The 22,835-nt window shown below is 43.2% G+C and overlaps 1 protein-coding gene across 1 annotated transcript in view; it reads left to right on the forward strand.

The window, feature by feature from the left end:
* The window catches only part of SEMA7A (semaphorin 7A (JohnMiltonHagen blood group)), a 144,464-nt gene that overhangs the window by 67,219 nt on the left and 54,410 nt on the right, over positions 1-22,835 (forward strand). Inside the window, exons 5-7 of the mRNA XM_069222212.1 lie at positions 5,183-5,267; positions 7,198-7,311; positions 9,039-9,178. Of these exons, the coding sequence (XP_069078313.1) occupies positions 5,183-5,267; positions 7,198-7,311; positions 9,039-9,178 (339 nt within the window). The remainder of the gene's footprint in view (positions 1-5,182; positions 5,268-7,197; positions 7,312-9,038; positions 9,179-22,835) is intronic.

Consider the following 22,835-nt stretch of genomic DNA (forward strand, 5'->3'; position numbering starts at 1 on the left):
AGTGCTCCTTTTCAAAATGTGTATGTAATTGGCTTATCCATGATTGGCATATTTGATTTACTAGTAAGTCCCTAGTAAAGTGCACTGGAGGTGCCAGGGCCTGTAAATCAAATGCTACTAGTGGGCCTGCAGCACTGGTTGTGCCACCCACATAAGTAGCTCTGTAATCATGTCTCAGACCTGCCACTGTAGTGTCTGTGTGTGCAGTATTAAGTGTAAATTCGACTTGGCAAGTGTACCCAGGCCTAAACCTTTCCTTTTCTTACATGTCAGACACCCCCAAGGTAGGTCCTAGGTAGCCCCAAGGGCAGAGTGCAGTGTATGGTTAAGGCATGACATATAGTAATGTGTTTTATATGTCCTGACAGTGAAATATTGGTAAATTCGTTTTTCACAGTTGCAAGGCCTGTCCCTCTCATAGGTTAACATGGGGGCTGCCTTTAAATCTGATTAAAGTGTAGATTCCCTTTGGGAGCGGATGGACATGTGGAGTTTGGGGTCTCTGAGCTCACAATTTAAAAATACATCTTTTAGTAAAGTTGATTTTAAGATTGCGTGTTTGAAAATGCCACTTTTAGAAAGTGATCATTTTCTTGCTTATACTATTTCTGTGACTGTGCCAGTTTGTGGATTCCCTGTCTGGGTCAATTTGACATTTGGGCTGGTTCCACCTCACATTAGACAGTGACACAAAGGGAGCTGGGGTGTAGCCTGCATATCCCGATGAGCCATGTGTGCTAGGAGGGAGGGGAGGAGTGGTCACTCACACCTGAAAGGGCTGTGCCTGCCCTCACACAATGCAGTCTCCAGCTCCCTGGTGAGTGTCTGGTGCCTGGCCTGGGCAAGGCAGGATTTCCCATTCAAAAGAGACTTTACTTTGAAGTAGGCCTACTTCAAAGGAGAAATTGGGTATAAGAAGGGCACCCAAAACCACAGACGTGAGAAACACTTCTGGAAACAAGAGGAACCTCTGCCTGGAGAAGAGCTGAAGAGCTGAGGGAGAAGTGCTGCCCTGCCTGTGCTTTGTGAAGCTATCCTGTAGTTGCTGCTTCTGCCAGAGTAAGAGGGCAAAGACTGGACTTTGTGTGCCTTCCATTTTGAGAAGAACTCTCCAACGGCTTGATTTAGAGCTTGCCTCCTGTTGTTTGAAGTCTCAGAGACAGCAATGACTTCTCTCTGCCAGCACCTGGAGTCTCTAGAGAGACTCCTACTCTTCCCTGTGGTGCCCATCCAGTTCTTGGGACCCTGAAAGGAAAAGCTGGTAGCTTAAAGAAAAGGAAATCCACTCACAGAGCGCTGTGCGGGGAAAAGATCGACGCGACTCCGATCTGCGGCTGAAGAAACGACGTTCCGCCAGCTCCGTGGCTGAAAATTTACACTCGCCAGAAAAACAACTGAAGAATCGACTCATGGAGCAGGAGGAACGACGCGCAGCATCGCTGAAAGAGGCTGGGAGATCGCAACCCGCGCTGCGTGGTTTTCGGATTATCGTGCGGCTGGATTTCCGACGCAAGTATCGCTGGGTGTGTAAAAACATCGCAAGGCCTGCCCGGACCCGAGAGTGCTGACCGGATCGACGCATCGCTCTCCTGCAGAGAGAAGAAACGACGCACCCCGACCCAATGAAAAGAGAAACAACACAAAGTCCAGCTTGTGAGTAGAATCGACGCATCACAAGCCCTTTTTGACACACACTCGCCCATGCGGGGTTATTTTTGACGCACTCAAGGTACTTTTTCACGCTAACAGTGTTAGTGGGGGTTTAAAACTACTTAAAGACTCTTTTTGCATTTGTTATTGATGACTTGTGTATTGTGGATTTTTGTAGTTTTGGTCTTGTTTTGTTTAGATAAATATTTCCTATTTTTCTAAACCTGTGTTGTGTCATTTTGTAGTGTTTTCACTAAGTTACTGTGTGTGTTAGTACAAATACTTTACACCTAGCACTCTGAAGTTAAGCCTACTGCTCTGCCAAGCTACCATGGGGGTAAGCATGGGTTAGCTGAGGGTGATTCTCTTTTACCCTGACTATAGTGGGGGTCCTTGCTTGAACAGGGGGTAACCTGACTGACAACCAAAGACCCCATTTCTAACAACAGGTACATGGGTTCTTGGAGCCTATGTGGACATTTACTGAGTCAAGACAGAGTGTTCTTTAAAGAGATGATTCTTCAGCTCTTTCTTAAATTGGAGCAGGATTGGGGAAGCTGTGGTGGATAGAGGGATGTTTTTTCAGAACTTGGGTGCATGGATGGAGAAGGTATATTGCTTTACTTTTCCTTTTTTGCACGTCTTTGCCTCCACACTACTGGTGTCATAGATGAGGTTGTGCCAAGAGCCACCATAAATGGTCATGATATCTTTGCAAATTTGCAACTCGTTTTGAACCTAGTGCAAGCTATCATGGAGACACATTGAATTTCCCTCAGTATGTAGATGATCTGGTAATATTTCTTAAGGACTTAGATAACACATGTAGAGGCATGTAGGATGACCTTAGCATTTGAATTTGTACAGGTTCATTTCATTCAGCCAGGTTTAAACTAGTTGTTGCTTGTTGTGTTTGGGTGTTCTTGGCAAATAAAAGTAATTCAATTTTGGTGGGGTTGAGCTAGGTGGGGGGCATCCAAGTCTGTATGAGGTGCAGGCATTGTTTGGAACACAGATTGTCTGGAGTGGGGAAGACGTTCAAGTAGAGTTGTGTATCATCAACATTTTAGTACATTTTGATGCAGATAATGGCTAGTTGAGTCCAAACTGGCTGTATCTAGAAACTGAAGATGAGAGGGGTGGGACCAAAATGGCACTCCAATGGACTCCATAGGCAATGAGAATCTGCTGGGGCCTGGTGTTACCCATTTCACTGAAATGGAGTTGGTTACATAAGTATGAAGAAAATCAGTGATGGGCATTGCCAGTGAATTCCATTCAGAGCTTTAGGATCTGAATAAGGGTGGGATGGTTGACAGTGTCGAATGGGGTTTAAGAGATTCAGCAATACCAGGATGTAGGGGGTCATCTTCACCTGTAGTCAGGAGAGTGCTGGAAGTCATCTTTTTCTGTGGTCAGGAGAGTGCTGTTTAAGATTTGTGAAGTAGCTGTCTTGGTGCTGCAGTGTGATCTGAAGCCAGATTGGTAGTGTGCATGAGATGATTGGCATTGGTGTGATCTTGGAGCTGCGCATAAACTGCTTTTTCACTGATCTTGCTGATAAAGGGTAGGTAAGTAATAGCTAGTAATTGAGCAAACTTATCAGGGCCTAATGTAGGTTACCCCAGGAGCGTGATGATCTGGCCTGAACTGAGAGCTTCTAGGAAGATGCCTTGAGTGAAAGAAGCATTGATAATAGTGAGTAGGGATAAAAGAGATTTTCTCAAAAGGGTTTCACTGAAAAAGAGAGTATGAAATTTACATATGTGGTTGCTTTGACAGAGGTGTATATTTCTGAAAGATCTATTAGAGATTTTTATTGAAAAAGAGATTGATGTATTAAACATCTGTGTGGATTGTGGGATAGGAGGGCCAGGCAGGTGTTTGATGCACTGCCTAATTGTCTTTAAGAGCAATGTGCTTCTATAGGCTGCTGCATTGATGATGTTGGTATAGTACATTTCTTTTGCAGGTGTTTAAAGTGGTCTGTGTATTGAGCAAGGGGACTTTAGTAGTGCAGGTCATTGGGGCTCTGTTTTTCTCCCATTTTCTTTCCTGTCTGCAGATGGAGTGTTTGTTGATGGCAAGGTCTTTGGAGTGCCAGGGTGTGCTGAAGGTTTCAGCATACATCTTGTGTGTTTTAGTTGGAGTATGAATGTTCACATTGTTGTGCTTCTTTAGAAGAATGTTGATGCCAGACATGGACCTGGCAGGGCAAAAGCTAGGTTTGAGCTTTAGTAGACACCGGAGAGGTTTTTGAAGGATCTGAAGGTTTATTGTTCTTTTTTGGGCTGACCTTGGTGTGTTGGTTAGATGCTGAGCAAGGAGGTGGGGATGGCAAGGTGGTCATTTTAGTTCAGTGGTATATGAGGTTTGTACTGGAATTTGGGTGATCTCGCAAAGACAAGCATGCAAACTCGTGGCCTTTGGAGTGTATGGATTGGGTGGCATGCTGTACCACATGAAGGGGCAGGTTTCTGAAAAGTGGTGCTGCACCTAGTGCAGCACCACTTTTCTTGCGCCCCTTAGCACCCCCTTAACACAACCATGTGTGCGCCGTATATAAAATATGGTGTACCATGGCGGTAGTCAGGGCTACTAGTGTCACAATTTTTGACACTAGTCCGGCGCTTTGCAGAAATAGCGTAAAAAATGTTGACACTAATCCTGCAAAGCACCCAGAGGCCCACTGAAAACAATGGGAGACTCCTTTTAACACCTGTGTTAAAAATGCCAATAAAAATGACAAAAAGAATGGCACAGGCATAATGTGGCACAAGGGGTTACAAAGTGGCACAAGGCAAGCATTGCTCCACTTTATAAATCTGACTTGGCGTTTTGGGCTTCCAACACCACATTAGTGTAAAAAAATACGTTGGAATGGCGCTAGGCCCTCTTAATCTGGGCATTAATGTGTTAATGAGGATAACAAGGGTGTCCCTTGTTTTTTCCGTGCTTCACCGCCAGGGGGGTTGAAATTGTCCGGGACTGTTTGAGCATGTTGGATGGATGAAATTGTGAGAAGTTTGCACATTCTTTCAATGACTTAGTTGTTCTGTTCAGGAGGCCTATCAATGAAGTGGAAGGAGATATGCAGAGAATGGAAAGTGTTATGTCAGGACTCCATGGAGATGAGTGTTGCTTTCCTGCTTGTGGTGCAAGACTATTAGGATCTATCAAAGTTGGCAAAGCCTTCTTATTTCTCATGTGTGATTTCCACATGCTGGATACTGCTGTAAGAAGACCATCTTGGATGTGTTAATTATCCATGTTTTTGTAATGAAGAGCGCATCAAACTTGTGATGGGTGATGAGGTCAGTGATGTCTAGAGCATGGAGTACTGTAAAACCTGGGTTAATGTACATGAGTTTTAATGTGTTTGAGGGAGTGTGTGTGAGAGAGAGAGAGAGCGAGGAAGAGAGTTCCTTCTGCATGGTATGCACATTTGCTTACAATACATTTTTTTGTTATAGGGCTGAACAGAGGTTGCCTTTTCACTAACTGTCAAAGTACTCCACCTTTCCCTTCACAGATACATAAAGTCAAGAGCAACATGATGACCGGACGGGGGTTTGCACCTTTTGTTCCAGATAATAACCATCTGGTCCTTTTTTCAGGTAAGATCACCTGCTTTAGGCATCTGTAGGCCTAGCGCATGGTATAGATGCTCATCCTTGTCCTAACATCAATGGGGGGGGGTGAAGGAAGTGGCGTGGCTCATATAATATGATAAAGGAACTAGTGAGAAAACTGTCAGTGTGAGGTTGCTAATGTTGATAAACAATAAGTATTAGGTTGTGTCACTCTGTCAATTAAGGACTATTCCCAAAAGGGGCGGCTTACATAGAGGACTATACTGACTACTTTACATGACCATGGCAGCCTCCATGAGCGAGCTACAGACTGACCATGATGTTTATACTTGAGACAATGGTTGTGAGGAGCACAGTGAGCCCAGGCTAGGGCACATCATATGATTTTGTTAACAGCAGGCAGGGGCAAGCTGTAAAATAAACAATATTTAATTATCGTTTTATTTTACAGCTGCTGGCTCAGCCAGCAGCATGTGCGGGAGGGCGTGGGGTAGGGTAGGGTGTGGCTGGGCACAGGAGGGGGGTGAGGGGAGGCGGAGTGTAGTCTGAGTACTAAGTGCCTATGTGGGTTTGGCCGGCCGTCTCAGGTCAGTCAAACACACATGTGCACTTAGGGTTCTCCAACCCGGTTGTGTTCACAGCCAGGTTAGAGAAATTGCACAGGCTCCAGTGTGCTGTCTGAGCAGCAGACCAAGCAGCTCAGACCAATCCTGGCACTGCTCTCATGCTAGGTTTAGCATGCGAGCAGCACCAGGATTGCTGGGGAGCCTGTGCAGGTGTCCCAGGGAATGTTTGGACACCAGAAGAGAAGAGAAGTGAGGCGGCGGTGTCGGGAAGGGGTATGTTTTTTAAAAATTATTATTTATTTCCCCGTCCCCGTCGCCCTCCTCCCACGCCCTTGAGAGTGTCACTCGCTCTAGCTTTCTAGCAACAGGTAATCCTGAGACATGCAGAATGTTTAACATAATATTGAAAACAGGCTGTGAATGTGAAGGAGTTTTAAACTAGATGCTAATAATAAGTTGGCATTCTTTGCTTGACTCGTGGGAGCGGTACAAGTACTGAAAACAGATGGCAGTATGGCCTCTTGGTGACCTCAAATGAAGAACTGGCAGTAATAGACAACAAGCATATGCAATGCAGTGGGTCTCGCATCTGGTAGAGTTTGAGCTATTAGCGTTGTAAACTCCTAACCCGACTTTTCTTGCCACATAAATTGAAAATTAAAAGTTAAACAGTTTCACATAAGGGAGCCGATTCACAGTGCCATGGCCGCCATGAGCATCAGGGTGAAGAGACACACAAAAAGAAAAAAAGTTCACTCGCAGTAAAACTAATCAGGAAAAGTGCAATTAGCCATGTAACAGGGCCGATGGCCAAGGCGGTAACAAAACCTCCCCAAGGAGGGACAAAGGTAAACCATCTACCAATGTCATCAAAGGATTTTTTGAAGGGCAAGCCCACTTACGAGTGCTGGTGATGGGCGTGAGGTGGGCATTGTTAAAAGCCCAGACTCATACCAACATGTCAGAAAAGCAGCGCTTGCGCACTGCAATGCTCGACATAAAAAAGGAACATAAATTCAGAGCGAAACAGATAAAGTAAGTGACATGCTAGAGTCTAGCATTTCACTTCATCTCTTAGATATAAAGGAGCTTCCCGATAAAATGTAAATTTCGATTTTGTATTGTTTGTGAATTAAACTATTTCTTAATTAATGTATTTGTTAGATGTACACTTTATTATTCTGCAGCTCAAATTGTAGACATTTCTTAGCTGGGGTCACCAGAAGTCAAAAGGTTAAGAACTTCAGCTACACTGAAGGGCAAGTGGGTGTTTTCTGAGGAATGAGAAGTGGCCGTAATAACACAGCTTTGCTAATGGTGCATTTTTAAAATGGAAATGAAACAAGAAGGGTTTAATTTGAAATGTTTCATCTTTTCTCTTTCCCTAGGCAATGATGCCTATTCTACAATAGGAAAGACGAAGAATAATGGGAAGATGCCTCGCTTCCGTAGGATATATGGGAAAGAACCCTTTCTGTACACCAAGGATCACTTGATGGAAAGTGAGTCGGTGGGGAATATTGCGTAAAAGAGGTGCATGGTCTTCACCTCCGGAAGAGATGGTGGAGGGGAGGACTGTGTTCCACAGCTTTAATACAATAGGGTGCAATTTACCCAACCTACTCTTGCTGGATTTGTGTGCTTGTAGGCCAGTCCAGAGGACTACCTAGAAGGTTAGCATTTGAGGTGGAAGCTCAGTTGATTGCAGATGGAGCTCCTCCTGGACAAAGCAGGGCAAGCAACACAAGCGCCGGGATGCCCTCTCAGTTGGTTAGTGCGTCATACGACTCAACATAACAGAGAACGAGATAACACATATTGATTATTCATTTACAAACCACTGATGCATACGGTGATCTCATTCGCCTCAAAATACATTTCAATTTGTGTTTTTTTGTGATCAGTAAAAAATTATTTCTCTCTCTCTCTCGCTCTCTCCCTTTCTCTCAATTTCTGTCTCTCTTTTCCTCACTCTCATTTATATATGACGGTGTAATCATAACCATCTTAGCTAAATTACTGACTTTGGAAAACATGACCTACCAGTTACACACATATATCAATTGAAGTTGATTTACCTTCAGATGTTGTCATACCATCCTATCTTATCCTCTTCTGAGAGGCAAGTACCTAGGGCAAGTCTATCTGTACTGAGATATCTGTGAATGGTGCAGGTCTGACTAGTGGTGTATTGTACAACTTCTTCATTTCCTAGGAGTGGGTATGTAGGTCAGAACTAGTGAATATCTCAATTCTCAGAGCCCGGTGGAATACAAAACTAGAGGAGGGACATTGCAAAAGCCTTGTGTTATTTCCAGTAGTGTAGTTGTGGTGCAGGGTACATGGGCATTGTGACAGCCCAGTACAGATCTCGGTAATTGGATTTTAGTATATGGCCCAGGCCACTGTAGGGCTGCCTTGTAGAGTCCTTTGAATCTGTCCCAAAAAGGGTATCAGTGCGTGGCGCAGGTCATTGTAGAGTTGAATCGTAAAAGTGTTGATTATCAGTGCCCTGTGCAGGTCAGTATGAAGATGGATCATAATAGCCTCATGGATGTCTCAGTACTGAGTTAGTGGAAGGGGTACGCTCGTTTAGAAGTGCACCATGAGGTCCATGAGATTTCAGTGCCTGGTGCAGGTCAGTACAGAGATACATCATGAGAGCAATGTGAATGTCTCAGTAATGGCATATTAGAGCATGGTGCAAATCAAACTGGAGAGCCCTGTGAGAGTTCTTCAGATATCTCAGTACTTTGAAGGCAGTGCATATAGAGATGCATTATGAGAGATTGGGGAATATTTTGTTGCTTGACCATGGTGTTGATCAGAGTAGAAATGCTCTGTGTGCAAACTACTAAAATACATTGTAGGTAAACTGTGAGCATGATTTGGCAAGATGCCCCAGTATAAACAGGACCTGAAGTTTTAATCTTCCTAAACATCCTGGACTGCAGCAATGTAACTGCCCTCTCTGCCTCTTCCTTCACCCACTGGACAGGAGCTTATGAGCTTGTTCCTACAACTTTTTGAACAAAACTGCCCCTCGAAAGAGGCATGATTGAACTCGGGTATTCTGTTTGAAACTATGCGTAAAGGACTCACGTATTGTAAACAGTTAATCTATGGCTGCTCCCGAAACAACAAATATCTTGAACAGGACCCTTGTGGACTACAAATGTATAACACAGACTGATTGGCATCTCTTTTTTTCTCTCTCTCTTTCTTATAGACCCACAGTATGTGAAAATTAAACTAGTGACACAGGAGGAAAGTTACAAGGATAAAATATATATATTTTTCCGGGAGGATAACCTGGAGCAATATGTGGATACTGACATCACAGTTTCCAGAGTGGCTCAGCTGTGTAAGGTAGAGTATGAGGGAAATGGTGCGTACTACAGCAGGTCCTGAGGATGGTTCGCCATTTGTTGGTACAATCTGGGAGAACCATAGGTTGATTAATCACAGATATTCAGATAAAAAGACAAATTGTTACACCCCTTTCTTAGAAGATATAGGGCCTGATTACAATCTTGTCGGATGGAATATTCCGTCACAAAATGTGATGGATATTCCATCCGCCATATTAGGATCTCCATAGGATGTAATGGAATCATGACATGGGAGATGGAATATCTGTCACATTTGTGTCGGAGTTTTTTTATTTTAACCAGGCCCATCGTTACAGTGCCAAGGCTATACTAAAAAAATACACAGAAACAGGGTATGGGACACGGGGCTCGCTCTTACAGTATTTGAAATAATATAATCTGTCGTGACTTGCACAGTTAGAAGGGACAATTTGACAAGAGGTGCCACAGACATAGGGCCAGTGAGCCACAGAGACACTGGGATGAGGAGCAAGAAGGACATTGGAAAAAGGACACACACATACACTGGAAAGAGTCAGGAACTGAAAATAGGAAGTTGGTACTGGGAGACTGGCACTAACATGAAGCAGCTATAGGAACAACAACTGAACAATACAGACAGTCAGGCAAGAGCACACAGAGTCTAGGACTTGTGGACATGGAGCTTAGATGTTCACAAATACTGGGCCTGAGAGACAGACACTAGGTCAAGTATTAAAGTTATTCACATGGAAACTTTCATCTGCCACTCCCTTTGGAATTTTATATTATTTACCAAAGAAATCTGACATGACATGGAACAGGAGGGGTGCAAGAGGGCAGCAGAAAAGCCTGTATCAATGAGCAGAAGACTACTCTTCACAACGCTTTGCTGCAGCAGGAACTTTTTAAAAGCATCAGTGAAAAGCTGCTGAAGCTGCCATTTGTTTTTAGGGCTGGCTTGACAGTGCAACTATCTCAAGTCCTTATGTGATCAACAAAAAAGAGCTCTCAGGGTACTACTGAGAAAGGGCCCTACATTCCATTCACATGTTGCTTTTCCTGAGTACGTTTGATTAGATTGAATTGGTGCTCTGCCACTGAACTGAGTGTTTGTATTACATTTTAGGTGTGTGGCAAATCTTATACTCAATACAGCAGGAGAGAGTTGCTTATAGTGGGAAGCACATGATTATTACTAAGGGCCTGAACTGTTGATTGGGAAATAATATGACAAAGGCAGTAGGCGTGACATATTTATTGTGAAAAACATTTTTAAAGCAAATAGGTTTTCAGCGGTGGATTGTTATCACACTGAAACATGCTGCAGAAATCCATTTGGTCCCATTTCATCTCATGGAATACCATAGCAGGCAAGGCTTTTAATATTGGTCACCCACTATGACTAACCCTGGAAGTAGATGATTGTGGTAATTCTCATTAGGCCCTACTGAGAGGGTTTGTATATTCTTTTGTCAACTGAACTTTTGCACATATTTGTAATTTTATAAAAGCATACTTGACGGTTGCCAGTTTATTTGCTAATGACAAGCCAAAGGTAAAGGTATGCACTTTATCTGTTCACTGGGAAAACTGATCTTGGATTCTTTAGATGTAATCTGTTTATATTGAAATGTTATGACAAAGGCAATAGGCTCAACTTAATGCAAAATGTATGTGTTGAACACACTAGGCTTTTAAGGATGGATTGTTAGTACACTATGCTAATGCCTGTAGGCAGGTATTTTGTTGCACATAATCTCAGATTACTGTTCCAGTCAAGGGTTTGATGTTGATTACCAACCCGAACAAACCATGGGGACAGATTATTTGCACTATGGTAATCCTTATTAGGGTTTTATGAAAAGTTATAATGAAGGCACTAGGCCTGGCATACGGATTGTGAAAAAACATCTGTCAAAGTCAGTAGGCATTTAAGGTTTTATTTGAATTACTCTGTATTAAACTATACAGTTAGGCATTTTGCCCCACATATTATCACACATTACTGTAGAAGGAAATGTGTTATATGCCCTCTGGAAACTGTGGGCATAGAACATTTGCACTGAGAATCCCTGTTAGGTCTCTCAGGAGAGATATTATTTTGCATTGCCAATTGTAATGTTATATGCTTTTATAATTGTATGGCTGTATGTCTAACGATTGCTTATGGAAAAGCTTATGGTCAGTACAGTATCCCTGCGCTGGTTATGGTGACAACCCAATGATAACAGTAATTGGTCTCAATAGTTCACTAGGAAAATGTATTTCAAATGCAATCAGCCTGATCTGTTTATTACGAAAAGTTACAACAAAAGCAGCATCCTTATTTACTTAAAATGTACCATATATGTTAAAGGCAGTAGGCCTTTAAGGGTGTGTTGTATTGCACTGTGTTAAACCCTGCAGTTTGCGGTGGGCTGAGTTGGTGTTGGTCACTCTCTGTGACAAATCCTAGGAGTAGAATATTTGCAGTGTAATAATTTTTTCTTAGAATCACTTTGGAAGGCCTCACAGGATCCCTGCCAGAATTCTGTAATAAATGCAAATCATAAAAAAATAATACCTATGCCCATGTATAAATATATATCCATATAGATACGAAGAGAAACTGTAAGTCAGCCCTCTTCTGTCATTGGTCTTTGAGTATCATTTACAAGCTATTGTCATCCATTACAGCATTGTGCATGATGTAATAGTTCAGTCCTCATCAGTCATTGGCTCTCTGGCCTTGTGAATGATGTCATGTTCTCATCATGTGGACATCCACCTAAAAATGAGTGTGCTTCGGTGTGAGGGTTGGTTGGTCAGTCCTTTTGTTTTAAATTTCTCCTCTTCTTATAATTGCCTTTTTGTTTCTTTGCACCTCCTTTTCTTAGTTCTACTGTTCTTAAGAGAGTACTGTGATCCCCAGGCATTGCTAACGGGCCGCTTGCTTGCCGCTCATTTCACCAGCAATCTGCTGTACACTACATGCCCACTTCATCTCAAAAGGGCGTATATTAAAGAATGCTGTGGTCCATAGAGTATCATTGTTTTGCCATTCAAAAATGGCCAATATTTTGGGTCTTAAGGTGGAGTCGGTGCTGGGACATTAAAACAGCAACAGACAATGTACAATGCCACTGTAAGATGGCACCTGGCGTTGTGTTTAGTTAAGTTGTTGCACTCATATACCTGGTGTGTTTAGACAACTATTAATAAGAAACAAGAGCTGCATGTTTTCCACCGTGACTCAGAGGCGCTCAAGAGAGAAATGAACAATGGTTCCTAGTGGAATCATTATTCTGCACAATAAACAAATATTTAAAAATCGAAACACTCAAAGAATATAACTCGTCAATAAGTGACATAACTTGTCAAACATAATTCAAGCAAAATAGATAAGTGACACTAGACTTAAAATCAGCTGAAGTGTACAGCATTTAATTCATCATAACAGTGCTGAAGTGATCACACAGTGTGAAAGAGTTCAAAGTAACATCGAAGTGTGTATAACAAAAAAGAAAGGCAATGAACGATGAAATTGACATTTCTTGTACAGAACAGATCATTGCTATCCGAACAAAGTGGTATGAGATTAATTCATTCAAAAATTACAAGTAAATCTGATGTGTAGTTCCTTACCTGGTTAATATTTGCTATACTCCTGGTCAGGCAGACCAATGCCACCACTTAAGTCATTGGGTTGTTCGTGGACTAGATCACAGAGGGACGCGCCCAAGGGTAAAACGTTTTTACCAAGGTCACCATGAAGATAGTCAACATGTATTAAAAAGGTACAGAGAATTGACACCCAAAAATAGATTATAAACCATTTGAAGAGCCAAGTCAATGATTACAATTTTAAAAAATGTTATTGGATAATGGAGAGTTTTTTTTAATAAAAGCAAAATCGAGGAATAGAAGAAGGACTGCAGTGATACAGAGATCAAGTACATCTCTGCATAACATATCTAAATAGGCCAATCAATGTGCAATGAAAAAGATAAAGAGATAAATGACAAGATCAGCACGTATATATTATTCGCGATGTATCAGTCTGTCACAAAACCAGTTAGAAATATATCAGATCTAAACAATATTGTGTACTTGGTGGTCATTAGTTCATCCTTAGGGATGATAACAGTGTGTAAATTACATTATGTAAGCATTATCTCGAATTTCTAGCTTGGAAGGCAGATCAAAATATCCATTCCCTATTCACATCTAGTCTATATGAGTGGCACAGTTAGTATAATACTCTAACAATGTGATTTGTCCTACTCACATAGTCTAAAAGATTTACATGTATGTATAGAGTGCTGTAGTGACGTTACTACAATCACATATATAAAGGGAAATGGTTACAATGTGTGTCAGCTGGTTCATGCGAAAACATTCGTGTTCCATTCTTTCAGTGTATTTATTCCATTCATAATAGTGTCAAGAATTTTTCAACATTCAGCTTTAGTGAGTCCGAAACGGCCTCAACCTCTTGCTCTGGCTGCCTGCAATCAGACACGATTTGGCCTCTCTTGGGTTCAATATCCTGTGAAAAGTTCCACATTTGGACTTACAGGGTCATTTAAACTGTGCCAGATGTTCACTCACTCGGTATACAGACACCATTGTTTCCTTCCTCCCAGAAAAAGACTGCCTCCAAGCTTAGAGGATTCTTCTTGCCAGGATTCCACTTATTTTTCCGAGCTTATGGTCAACCTGGGTTTCTTCCAGTGAGTCAATCCTCTACTTAAACTGCTAACCATACTTAAGATGGTATTTTCACTAACTCCAATGGGATCTGTATTAGAGACATAATGCCTCTCTGCTGGTCCGAACACCGGGCAGTGACTTTTGTGGTGACTTCCTCTTACCCTTTAATCACTGACCACGTATCTTGTAGGCTTCAATCTTGTAGAAACTGGAATAATGGAAGATATGCAAAGTGCTCCTACCATCACAACATTGCTCAAATACCTTTTCTCTGGGTACCCAGCGAAGGATGTCATTAGTTGGGTGGTGACAGCTATAGACTTTGTCACCTCCGTGAAAGATAAGAAAATGACTAGAAAAAAAGCCTCTGCTCCCTGGTTTTTGGACCCACTCAAAGGTCTTAGGTGGCTGTGCCTCAGACAGAAGCGCAAACGGCTCTTGGATTTGAACCCGACTGATAAAAACGAGGTCCTGGTTTTTGTGGCTCAGCAGTCTATCTGGACTGAACTTTGGTGGCCCGAATCGCGTGGGCTCCCTTACCCACCCCAGTGGAGTCAGCCAATAACCTGGGGCTCATTTTTGATAACTCATTGACTTTTTAATTTGCAGGATAACTGTGTTACCAGTACTTGCTTGTACATCATTAGAACTTTGAAAAAGGTCTCTTTGTTCATGCCCGCAGAGCTCTGCAAATCGGTGGCCGTTGATTTGATCACTTCTCGTTTAGATTATTGCAGTGCCCCTTATCTGAATATCAATAAATATTTCCTGAACAAGCTAAAGGTCATTCAAAACACAACAGCACATCTTATCCTTAACACTCCCAAACATCCTTCTATCAGTGAAGGCCCCTGGGCCCTTCACTGGCTCCCAGTTAGGAAGCGTATGCTTTTTAAAGCATCATCCACAGTTATCTTGGCATTGCAGCAAATGGGACAGCGGCTATTCCAGTCAGCTTTTCATTGGTATGTGCCTAACAGGCTACTTGGATCGGCATCTGGCAGGAAGGTGGTGGTGGTCCCTAACGTCCGCAAAGCCAGATGGGGTGGAATGCTGCAGTGAAACTGCAGAACACCCTAACTGCTTACATTTCTGAACCATTTACACTAGCGGCTTTCCGTAAACACCTTAAAACCTGGCCCTTCTCTCTCTAGCTCTTTGGGGACATGAGAGATTCCTCCTCACTGCTTGGACATATGCTCCTTGCCTGGCTTGGCGCTTTGACACCCTCAGGTTTAGATTCATTTCATTTCAAACTTAGAGTTTCAGCAACAGTACTCACACCAGTGTGACGGAAACACTTTGGGCTAGACTTGATCACTGACCTGCCACCATGTAATGACAGCCAGTCAGTGTTTTTGTTTTTTTGCAGAAGCAAGCCCCCAAAGAAGGTGCTTCTTTTCAGCGATGCAAAATAAATAATTGCCTTTCCTGATGGGAATTTTTTCCCCTACATTAGGTTCTATTATTCTGTATCTCTTTGTATGATTGCCACGTCAGTCACCACTAGCCAGAGTGAACAGGAGAAAAGAGCATTGGAAAGCCTGCCACTTCATATCAGAGACGCTGACAGCACAGTGATGAGTGGGCTGATGAAGGAGGCCATGCCATGGTTGAGCTAACTGAGGCCCTGCCTTCGGAAACCGAGATAGGACCCGCATCTGAATGAGGTGGGGATCCTACGTTTTGCAAATGGGACAACCATCTTGCCAAAGTCCAGATGCCCTTTCAGAAATTTTAATAGTTACTCAGATTGACTTACATTGAAACAGTTAAGCTTTTTGTTCTACAGTTTATTTTTAGAATGCATTTTTGCTGTTTTCCAATTGTTTAGTAATACATTTCATTTTTTATGAACATAGATTTGATTTTACATTTTCTGTTCTTTTTAAGTGTAAGTGCTTTGCTTATTTTAGTTGAGGATGATTGCACCACTCAGTTCTTTCTTATAGCTAGTCTTAAACTCGTAACACAGACCCCAATAATATGACAAGAATACCATTACTGAGTTTTGGGTTTCCTTTATCTAGAGTTATTCTGGGAGTTTTGATACACCCCAGGATAGATCTCCCTCTAACAAAATGTATCCAAATAGTTTATTTGTATGTAGCATGATACCACAAACCTAGTCTTTGTCACACTATGCAGTGTGTGACTGATTGAATGGCCCAACAGCCCCTTCTGTCTCTAATATAAAATGTGTTATAAAATGAAGTCAGTGAATTATCTACCTCAGCTTTCTTTGCTGTGTCTTACATTAATAAACAGAACCAGTGAATGCCTTCTGCCTCTGTTACGCTGTGTGATAGGGAGCGATATAATAGAAACTCAATAAGTGTAACAAGTGTGCCGTTCCGCGAGATCCCTAAATCTCAGTTGAAGATAGTGGAATCAAGCATATTTGTGGTCATGAGAGGTATTCTTGAAAGGATGCAACAGCCCTCACCCATGAGGGCTGGCATGCTTCATCATTGAGCTGTACTTCTTGCTGGGTGGGTGCTGCACTATCCAGCGGGCCTCACACATAAGCTCTTTGACAGAGATCTTCTTGTACTCCCTACCAGGTGTTTACCACAAAGGATGATGTCCTTTCTTAAGGATTATGAGGAGAGTGGTAGATTGGGCGATAATGCAGTTAAAATTGGCTACCGGCATTCTCTGTTTAGAAACCTTTTGTTCTCTGGGTATGTCCCTGCCAAGAAAAAAACATAATGATGAATCAAATGAGCAAGTAATGAACCCATGGTTCCACCATTTGGTCAACATGTTTTATGTCCTGGTAGTACAGCAAAAGGCAAAGGCAATTCTCCAGGGCCAGAGGAAAGAAACTCTGCTATACTTGTTTAGGTTTCAATGCCAAAGTTAATGGATAGTAAGTGCCCCTGTAATGTGAAAATGACACTAAGAACATAAGAAACTGGGTGGTTGGTTGACAGGTGTGTGAGCCCAGGTCAACCAGTAACCACAACTCTTGTCAGGGCAAGATACAAGCAAACCCTAAATTAACCTATTCTCACCTCGGTAGCTTGGCACAGAGCAGTCAGGCTTAACTTAAAGCCAATGTGTAAATTATTTGTGCAACACTTCAAACAGTGAAACACAGCGCAAAAAGGATCGCACATCAGATTAGAAAAATAGAACTTGATTTAATAAATAAAACAAGACTAAAACTACAATAAGTAGGACTTCAGTCATGAATTTCTAAGGAATAAACTGTAAAACAGCCCTTTGAAGCCAAAAGCGCCAACCAGGGATATCTGGTCACACTGGACTGGAACAAAGTCAAACTCTCAGGCCGACTGCGATAGTGCATGGGCTGACTACAGGGACCCCACCAGGCCCGCTGAAGAAACTTCCCTTAAATCCAGGTTGTGGAGCAATGTGTCAGTTCCAAACCATGCAATAGAGGGGATGCATTGCTTTTTCCCACACCACAGCAGCGATGCGTTGGTTCCAAGATGTGTTGAAGCTGCGGTGTGTGTTCCTACTGCTTCGATGTCAAGGAGCTGAGGTGCAGTCGAGGTGATGCATCGCTTCCGATGAGCACAGAGGCTGCAATGCGGAGTTTTGGTGTTGTAGTTAAGGCTGCCATCGACGGATATGTGAGGAACTTGGGGTGAAGAAAGCGCTGTAGTGCTGGTCCGAGCATGCTGCACTGGTGTCGAGATGCGAGGTACAGCAGTGATGCGATCTTGGTTGCGCTGGTTCCAACCCACGCAGCAGAGGGGATGCATCTATTTTCTCCATGCACCAGCAGCAATGTGTCATTTCTGCTCCTGCAGCAGAGGATGCATTGGTTCTACCAGAGCGAGCACCTTAGGCCCACTTCCAAGGGTCCAGGACTGTGGTGGCATCACTTGGCAGGACAGGCTCACCAATGACAGAGTCCAGGTGCAGCAGAAGGGTGGTTGGAAGTCTGTTATATTCCTGAGTCTTCAGATGAGGCCAGCTGACTGCCCCTTGGAGTCACTGTGGGTTCTGAGTTGGAGAGATGCAGGTCCAGTCGTTCTCCCTCCCAGGCAAGAGGGCAGTAGGCACAGGTCAGCACGGCAACAAAGGAGTCCATCAAACAGCAGTCCATCAGAGTGGCAGACCTTTACCAGAACAGCAGACCTTCTTCCTGGCAGAGTATCCATAGATCCAGAAGTGTACTGAAGTGGTGGTCTCAGTACTTATGGTCAGTTCTGCCTTTGAACTGGAGAGGCTACAAAGACATGCCTTTGAAGTGCACAAATTCCCTGTCCTTCCTGCCCTGATTCCAGACTCACTACAGGGGTTTATGCAGCCCTTTGTGTGTGGACAGGATACAGCCTATTCAGGTGTAAGTGAGGGTGTGCTCCTCCCTCCCATCCTGTCTAAGATGGCCCATCAACGCCCATTAGGTCCCACCTAAGCTCCCAATGTGTGCGGCTGTCTAGGAGGAATACACAAAGCCCAGCTGTCACCCTACCCCAGACATGTGAGCTGGGACATGCCTTAGGAACCAAATGGCTAAAGTAAACAAATGCCAACTTTCTGAAAGTGGCAGTTTCAGAATTGCAATTTAAAATCTGACTTCACCATAAGTTGTGATATTAAATTGTGATTCGAAAGACACCAAACTCAAAGTCCATCTCTTCCAGATTGTGAATTACACTTATAAGATGTAATAAAGTGACCCCAATGTTAACCTATAGGAAACACAGACCTTGCTGTAGTAAAAGATGAATTTAAGAGTTTTTCACTACCAGGACATGTAAACCTTAAAAGTACATGATCAACTTTTTAAAGACACCGCACCATGCCCTTGGGGCTGTCTAGGGCCTACCCTATTGGTGGCACAATCAGTGCTGCGGGCCCACTAGTAGTATTTAATTTACGGACCCTGGGCACATGTAGTACACTGTACTATGGACTTATAAGTTAATTAAATATGCCAATTGGGGATAGGCCAATGTCGTCCCACTTTAGAAAACAGTACAAGCACTTTAGCACTGGTTAACAGTGTTAAAGTCTGCAGAATCCTAAGGCCAGCAAAAATTAAGTCAGTGGGCAGTCTCAAGGCAAAAGTTATGGGAAACTATGCCAAGGATGCCTGGTCTAACAAGAACCAAACAAATCTCAAATCTCACGTAAGAGTCCTTGATGTCCCCATGACCTGTAACATAAAAAGGACAAAACAACGTGTGACAGTTCATCGTAGAGAAGTATCCAGATATGACTCAGCTGTCACCACTTGTAGTATAGGTAAACAAATCTGATGCAATAGCATGTAGCACTTGTGATCACAGCAATTAAAGATAGGAAGTTAAAATATCATGTTTTTAGCATGCACATACCAATTTGGCTGTGATATCGAGCCCTTTTAGCGTAATTTGGAGCCTGTTCCCTCAAGCCTGCTGCTAGATGAACAAATGGGAAATATCTTTGTAAGACAAACAGGCAGAATATTCTATTTGTGGATGAAAGATGTCAGATTCTGAGTCCTGCTTACTTACTGCAGTGCGTTAAGAGCAGGGTGAGAGGACTACACTGCTTCATAGATCCCTGGGAGTAAAACGGCCAGGAAGCCAGTTATAGAGGTCGAGGTACCCTGTCCACATGGAGGGGTTCGAACGTCGGCAATGCGCTCACCCCAAAAGTGACATAGCATACTGGGAGTGCAGCCTATGAACCCCCAAAAAGATCTCATGATCTACGAAAAGACTGACACCAGCCTGTGACGAATATGATTATGGATGCGTGTTTATTTTATAAATAAATATCTATATCGTAGAAATTATAAAATCACTCTAAATCTTTTTTACTGTATGCCCCGTTAGGAGTGTGTTCCAGGGCCCAGTGATGATCAATGCCACTTTGGTGGATGAAGGCTTTTGCATCCTCTCATGGCCACACATATTTTTGACTCTACTACCTTCAATTAAGAATTGGAGGTCTCCCAGAACGGCACTCTTATTAGATTTTTTGACTTTCACAGTACCCAGGAAGGATGTGTGCTGGCCCTAGGGTGACCACCCGTCCGTAAATTTCACGGACTGTCCGTAATTTCGCCCTGCTGTCCGTTGTCCGTGATGAAAGCTTTAACGGACGGCATTTGTCCGTAATTTTAGCCTTTCACCTAAAGGGCAATGGAGCAGGGCGAAATTATGGGCAGATCAGTTTCCCCAGCCAGACTGGAAGGCAGGGAGTCTCCTGTGCCCAGGAGTCTCCTGTGCTCCGAGGGAGGGGCAGACAGATAAGAATCAGACCATATTGCCAGGGAGTCTCCTTCCCTAAAGACATGCAAATGTGCCCAACTGGTAAATCTGCAAATACAAAAGGGCTTGAAAACCTGCATTGACTTTACTAAAAGGAGTCACTTGAAGTTTTCTGATGGCAAAGACATTACTTTTAGAGAGGTGTTGTAATGGTGTTCCAAGGTGAGCTGTGGAGTGTGTGGTTTTAATGGAGTGTTATAACAATTTTTAGTATTAGGTATAAACTGTATATTATTCATATCTGTATTTCAGAAGCACTTTTTTTTATATAACCAAAATGTATTTGCGCATTTTGTAGCAGCCTTTATTATGATGTAATTGTATTTTTCACAGTTCTTTCAGGTACTTCGGTACCTCATAGTACTAACAAACATTGGCAAAGCAGTAGGTCTCATCTATGAAAGAGTTATTGGCTTTGTTAATGTGTTTTAGCCATTAGCCATGTTATACACCAGAGTAGCTGCTGTTCAGCATGGCTTAAAGTTAGTGGCATAGTGGTGTGGAGTGGAGTAGAGTAGCATAGGAGCAGTGGCGTAAAGCCCAGTGGTGCAAAGTACAGTGCAGTGGGGTACAGTGCAGTTGTTTAGAGTGTGTTAGCGTAGAGTGCAGTGGTTTAGAGTGCAGTGGCATGGAGTGGCGTGGGACAGAGTAGAGTGGCATAGAGTGCAGTGGAGTAGAGTTGCATACATTGGAGTGGCAGAGAGAGCAGTAGCGTAGAGTGGTGCAGTGGCATAGATTGCAGAGTAGACTCACGTTGCAGGGAGTGCAGTGGCATAGTGTAGAGTGGTGCAGAGTAGAGCAAAGTGCTGTAGAGTGGAATGATGCAGAGTAGAGTGGCATAGAGTGCAGTGGCATAGAATGCAGTAGTACATAGTACATCAGTGTATAGTACAGTGGTGGAGAGTGCAACGCTGCAGAGTGGAGTGTCAGTGCAGTGATATAGAGTGGCACAGAGAGCAGTGGCGTAGAGTACAGTGGTACAGAGTAGAGGGCAGTGGCGTACAGTGCAGTTGTTTAGAGTTCATTGACGCAGAGTTCAGTGGCATAGAGTGGCATGGGGTAGAGTTACATAGAGTGCAGTGGAGTAGAGTGGCATACAATAGAGTAGCAGAGTGCAGTAATGCAGAGTGGTGCAGTGTCATAGAGTGCAGAGTAGACTCATGTGGCACAGAGTGCAGTGGTGTAGAGTGGTGCAGAGTGGAGTATTGTAGAGTGGTGTAGAGTAGAGTATAGTGCCTAGAGTGCAGTGGCATAGAGTATAGTGGTGTAGAGTGCAGAGCTGCAGAGTAGAGTGTCAGTGTAGTGGTGTAGAGTGGTACAGAGAACAGTGGCATAGAGTACAGTGGTGCAGAGGAAAGGCCAGTGGCATACAGTACAGTTGTTTAGAGTGCACTGGTGTAGAGTGCAGTTGCATATAGTGGCATTGGGCAGAGTGGAGTGGCATAGAATGCAGTGGAATTGAGTATATTGGTGCAGAATGCAGTAGTACAGAGCAGAGTGGTGTAGAATATAGTGGCGGCCAGTGCAGTGTTGCAGAGTGTCAGCGTGCAGTGGTGTAGAGTGCATTGAACTAGAGTGCAGTGGTCAGAGTGGTATAAAGTACAGTGGCGTAGAATAGATTGTTTCAGAGTAGAGTGCAGTTGCATAGAGTGGAGAGGTGCAGGGAGAGTGCAGTGGAATAGAATGCAGTGGCACAGAGTGCAGTGGCATAAAGTAGATTATTTCACAGTAGAGTGAGGTGGCTTAGAGTGGAGAGGTGCAGGTTATAGTGGAGTTGCATAAAGTGGCATAGAGTGTGATGGCGTAAAGTAGTGTAGAGTGCCGTGGCATAGAGTGCAGGGGTGCAGAGTAGATTAGAGTGTTGTACAATGTATTGATGTAGAGTGCAGGGGCATAGAGTTGAGTGTTACAGAGTAAAGTGCATTAGCATAGAGTGTATTAGCTTAGAGTGCAGTGGCGTACAGTGCAGTGTTGCAGAGTGGCAGAGAGTGGAGTTGTGAGGATTAGATTGGTGTTGCCTAGACTGGAGTGGTATGGCGTGCAGACTAGCAGAGCCCAGTGGTGTAGAGAGGCATAAAGTGCAGTGGCATAGAGTAGAGTGGTACAGAGGAGAGTAGAGAGGCATAGTGTGAAGTAGCATAGAGTGGAGTAGCATAATGTGGAGTGGTTCCGAATGGAGAAGAGTGCAGTGGCAAGGAGTGGAGTAAAGTAGAGTGAAACAGACTAGGGTGCAGTGGCGTGTAGTGGTGCAGAGCAGAGTGGAGTGCAGTATGGATGATATGCTAACACACTGGCATTACAGACAACACATTTTTGATTTAAATGACCATTACATTTGCACGGATATACAGTTTTTCAAATCAAACTATACTGTGCACAGATGATGATGTGTGGAAATTGCATCACCTAATGCAATGATTTGTTTTAATTTTGTAAAGGTATTTGTTTCCAGCACAGTTCAGAATTAACAAAAATGTGCTTGATTTGTACTTCTAATTCTGATATATTCTGAAGTTTATTTAAATGATTTCATGTAATAGAAAAAACTCCTTCCTAACCCCAGTATCCAGCAAGATTGTCGCATAAATCCTCTCACTTTGAAGTCATAGAAAGGAAAGTAAACACTAAGTTCCCACCGAAGACAGAGCCTGACATTTGACTTTGTTCTTTAAATGCACAGCAAATATGATAAGATAAGAACAAGATTTACAGGCCTGTTTACAGAAAGGGAGCACTCAGCAG

This window comes from Pleurodeles waltl, chromosome 3_1, assembly GCF_031143425.1.
Source record: "Pleurodeles waltl isolate 20211129_DDA chromosome 3_1, aPleWal1.hap1.20221129, whole genome shotgun sequence".
In the NCBI taxonomy this organism is placed as follows: domain Eukaryota; kingdom Metazoa; phylum Chordata; class Amphibia; order Caudata; family Salamandridae; genus Pleurodeles; species Pleurodeles waltl.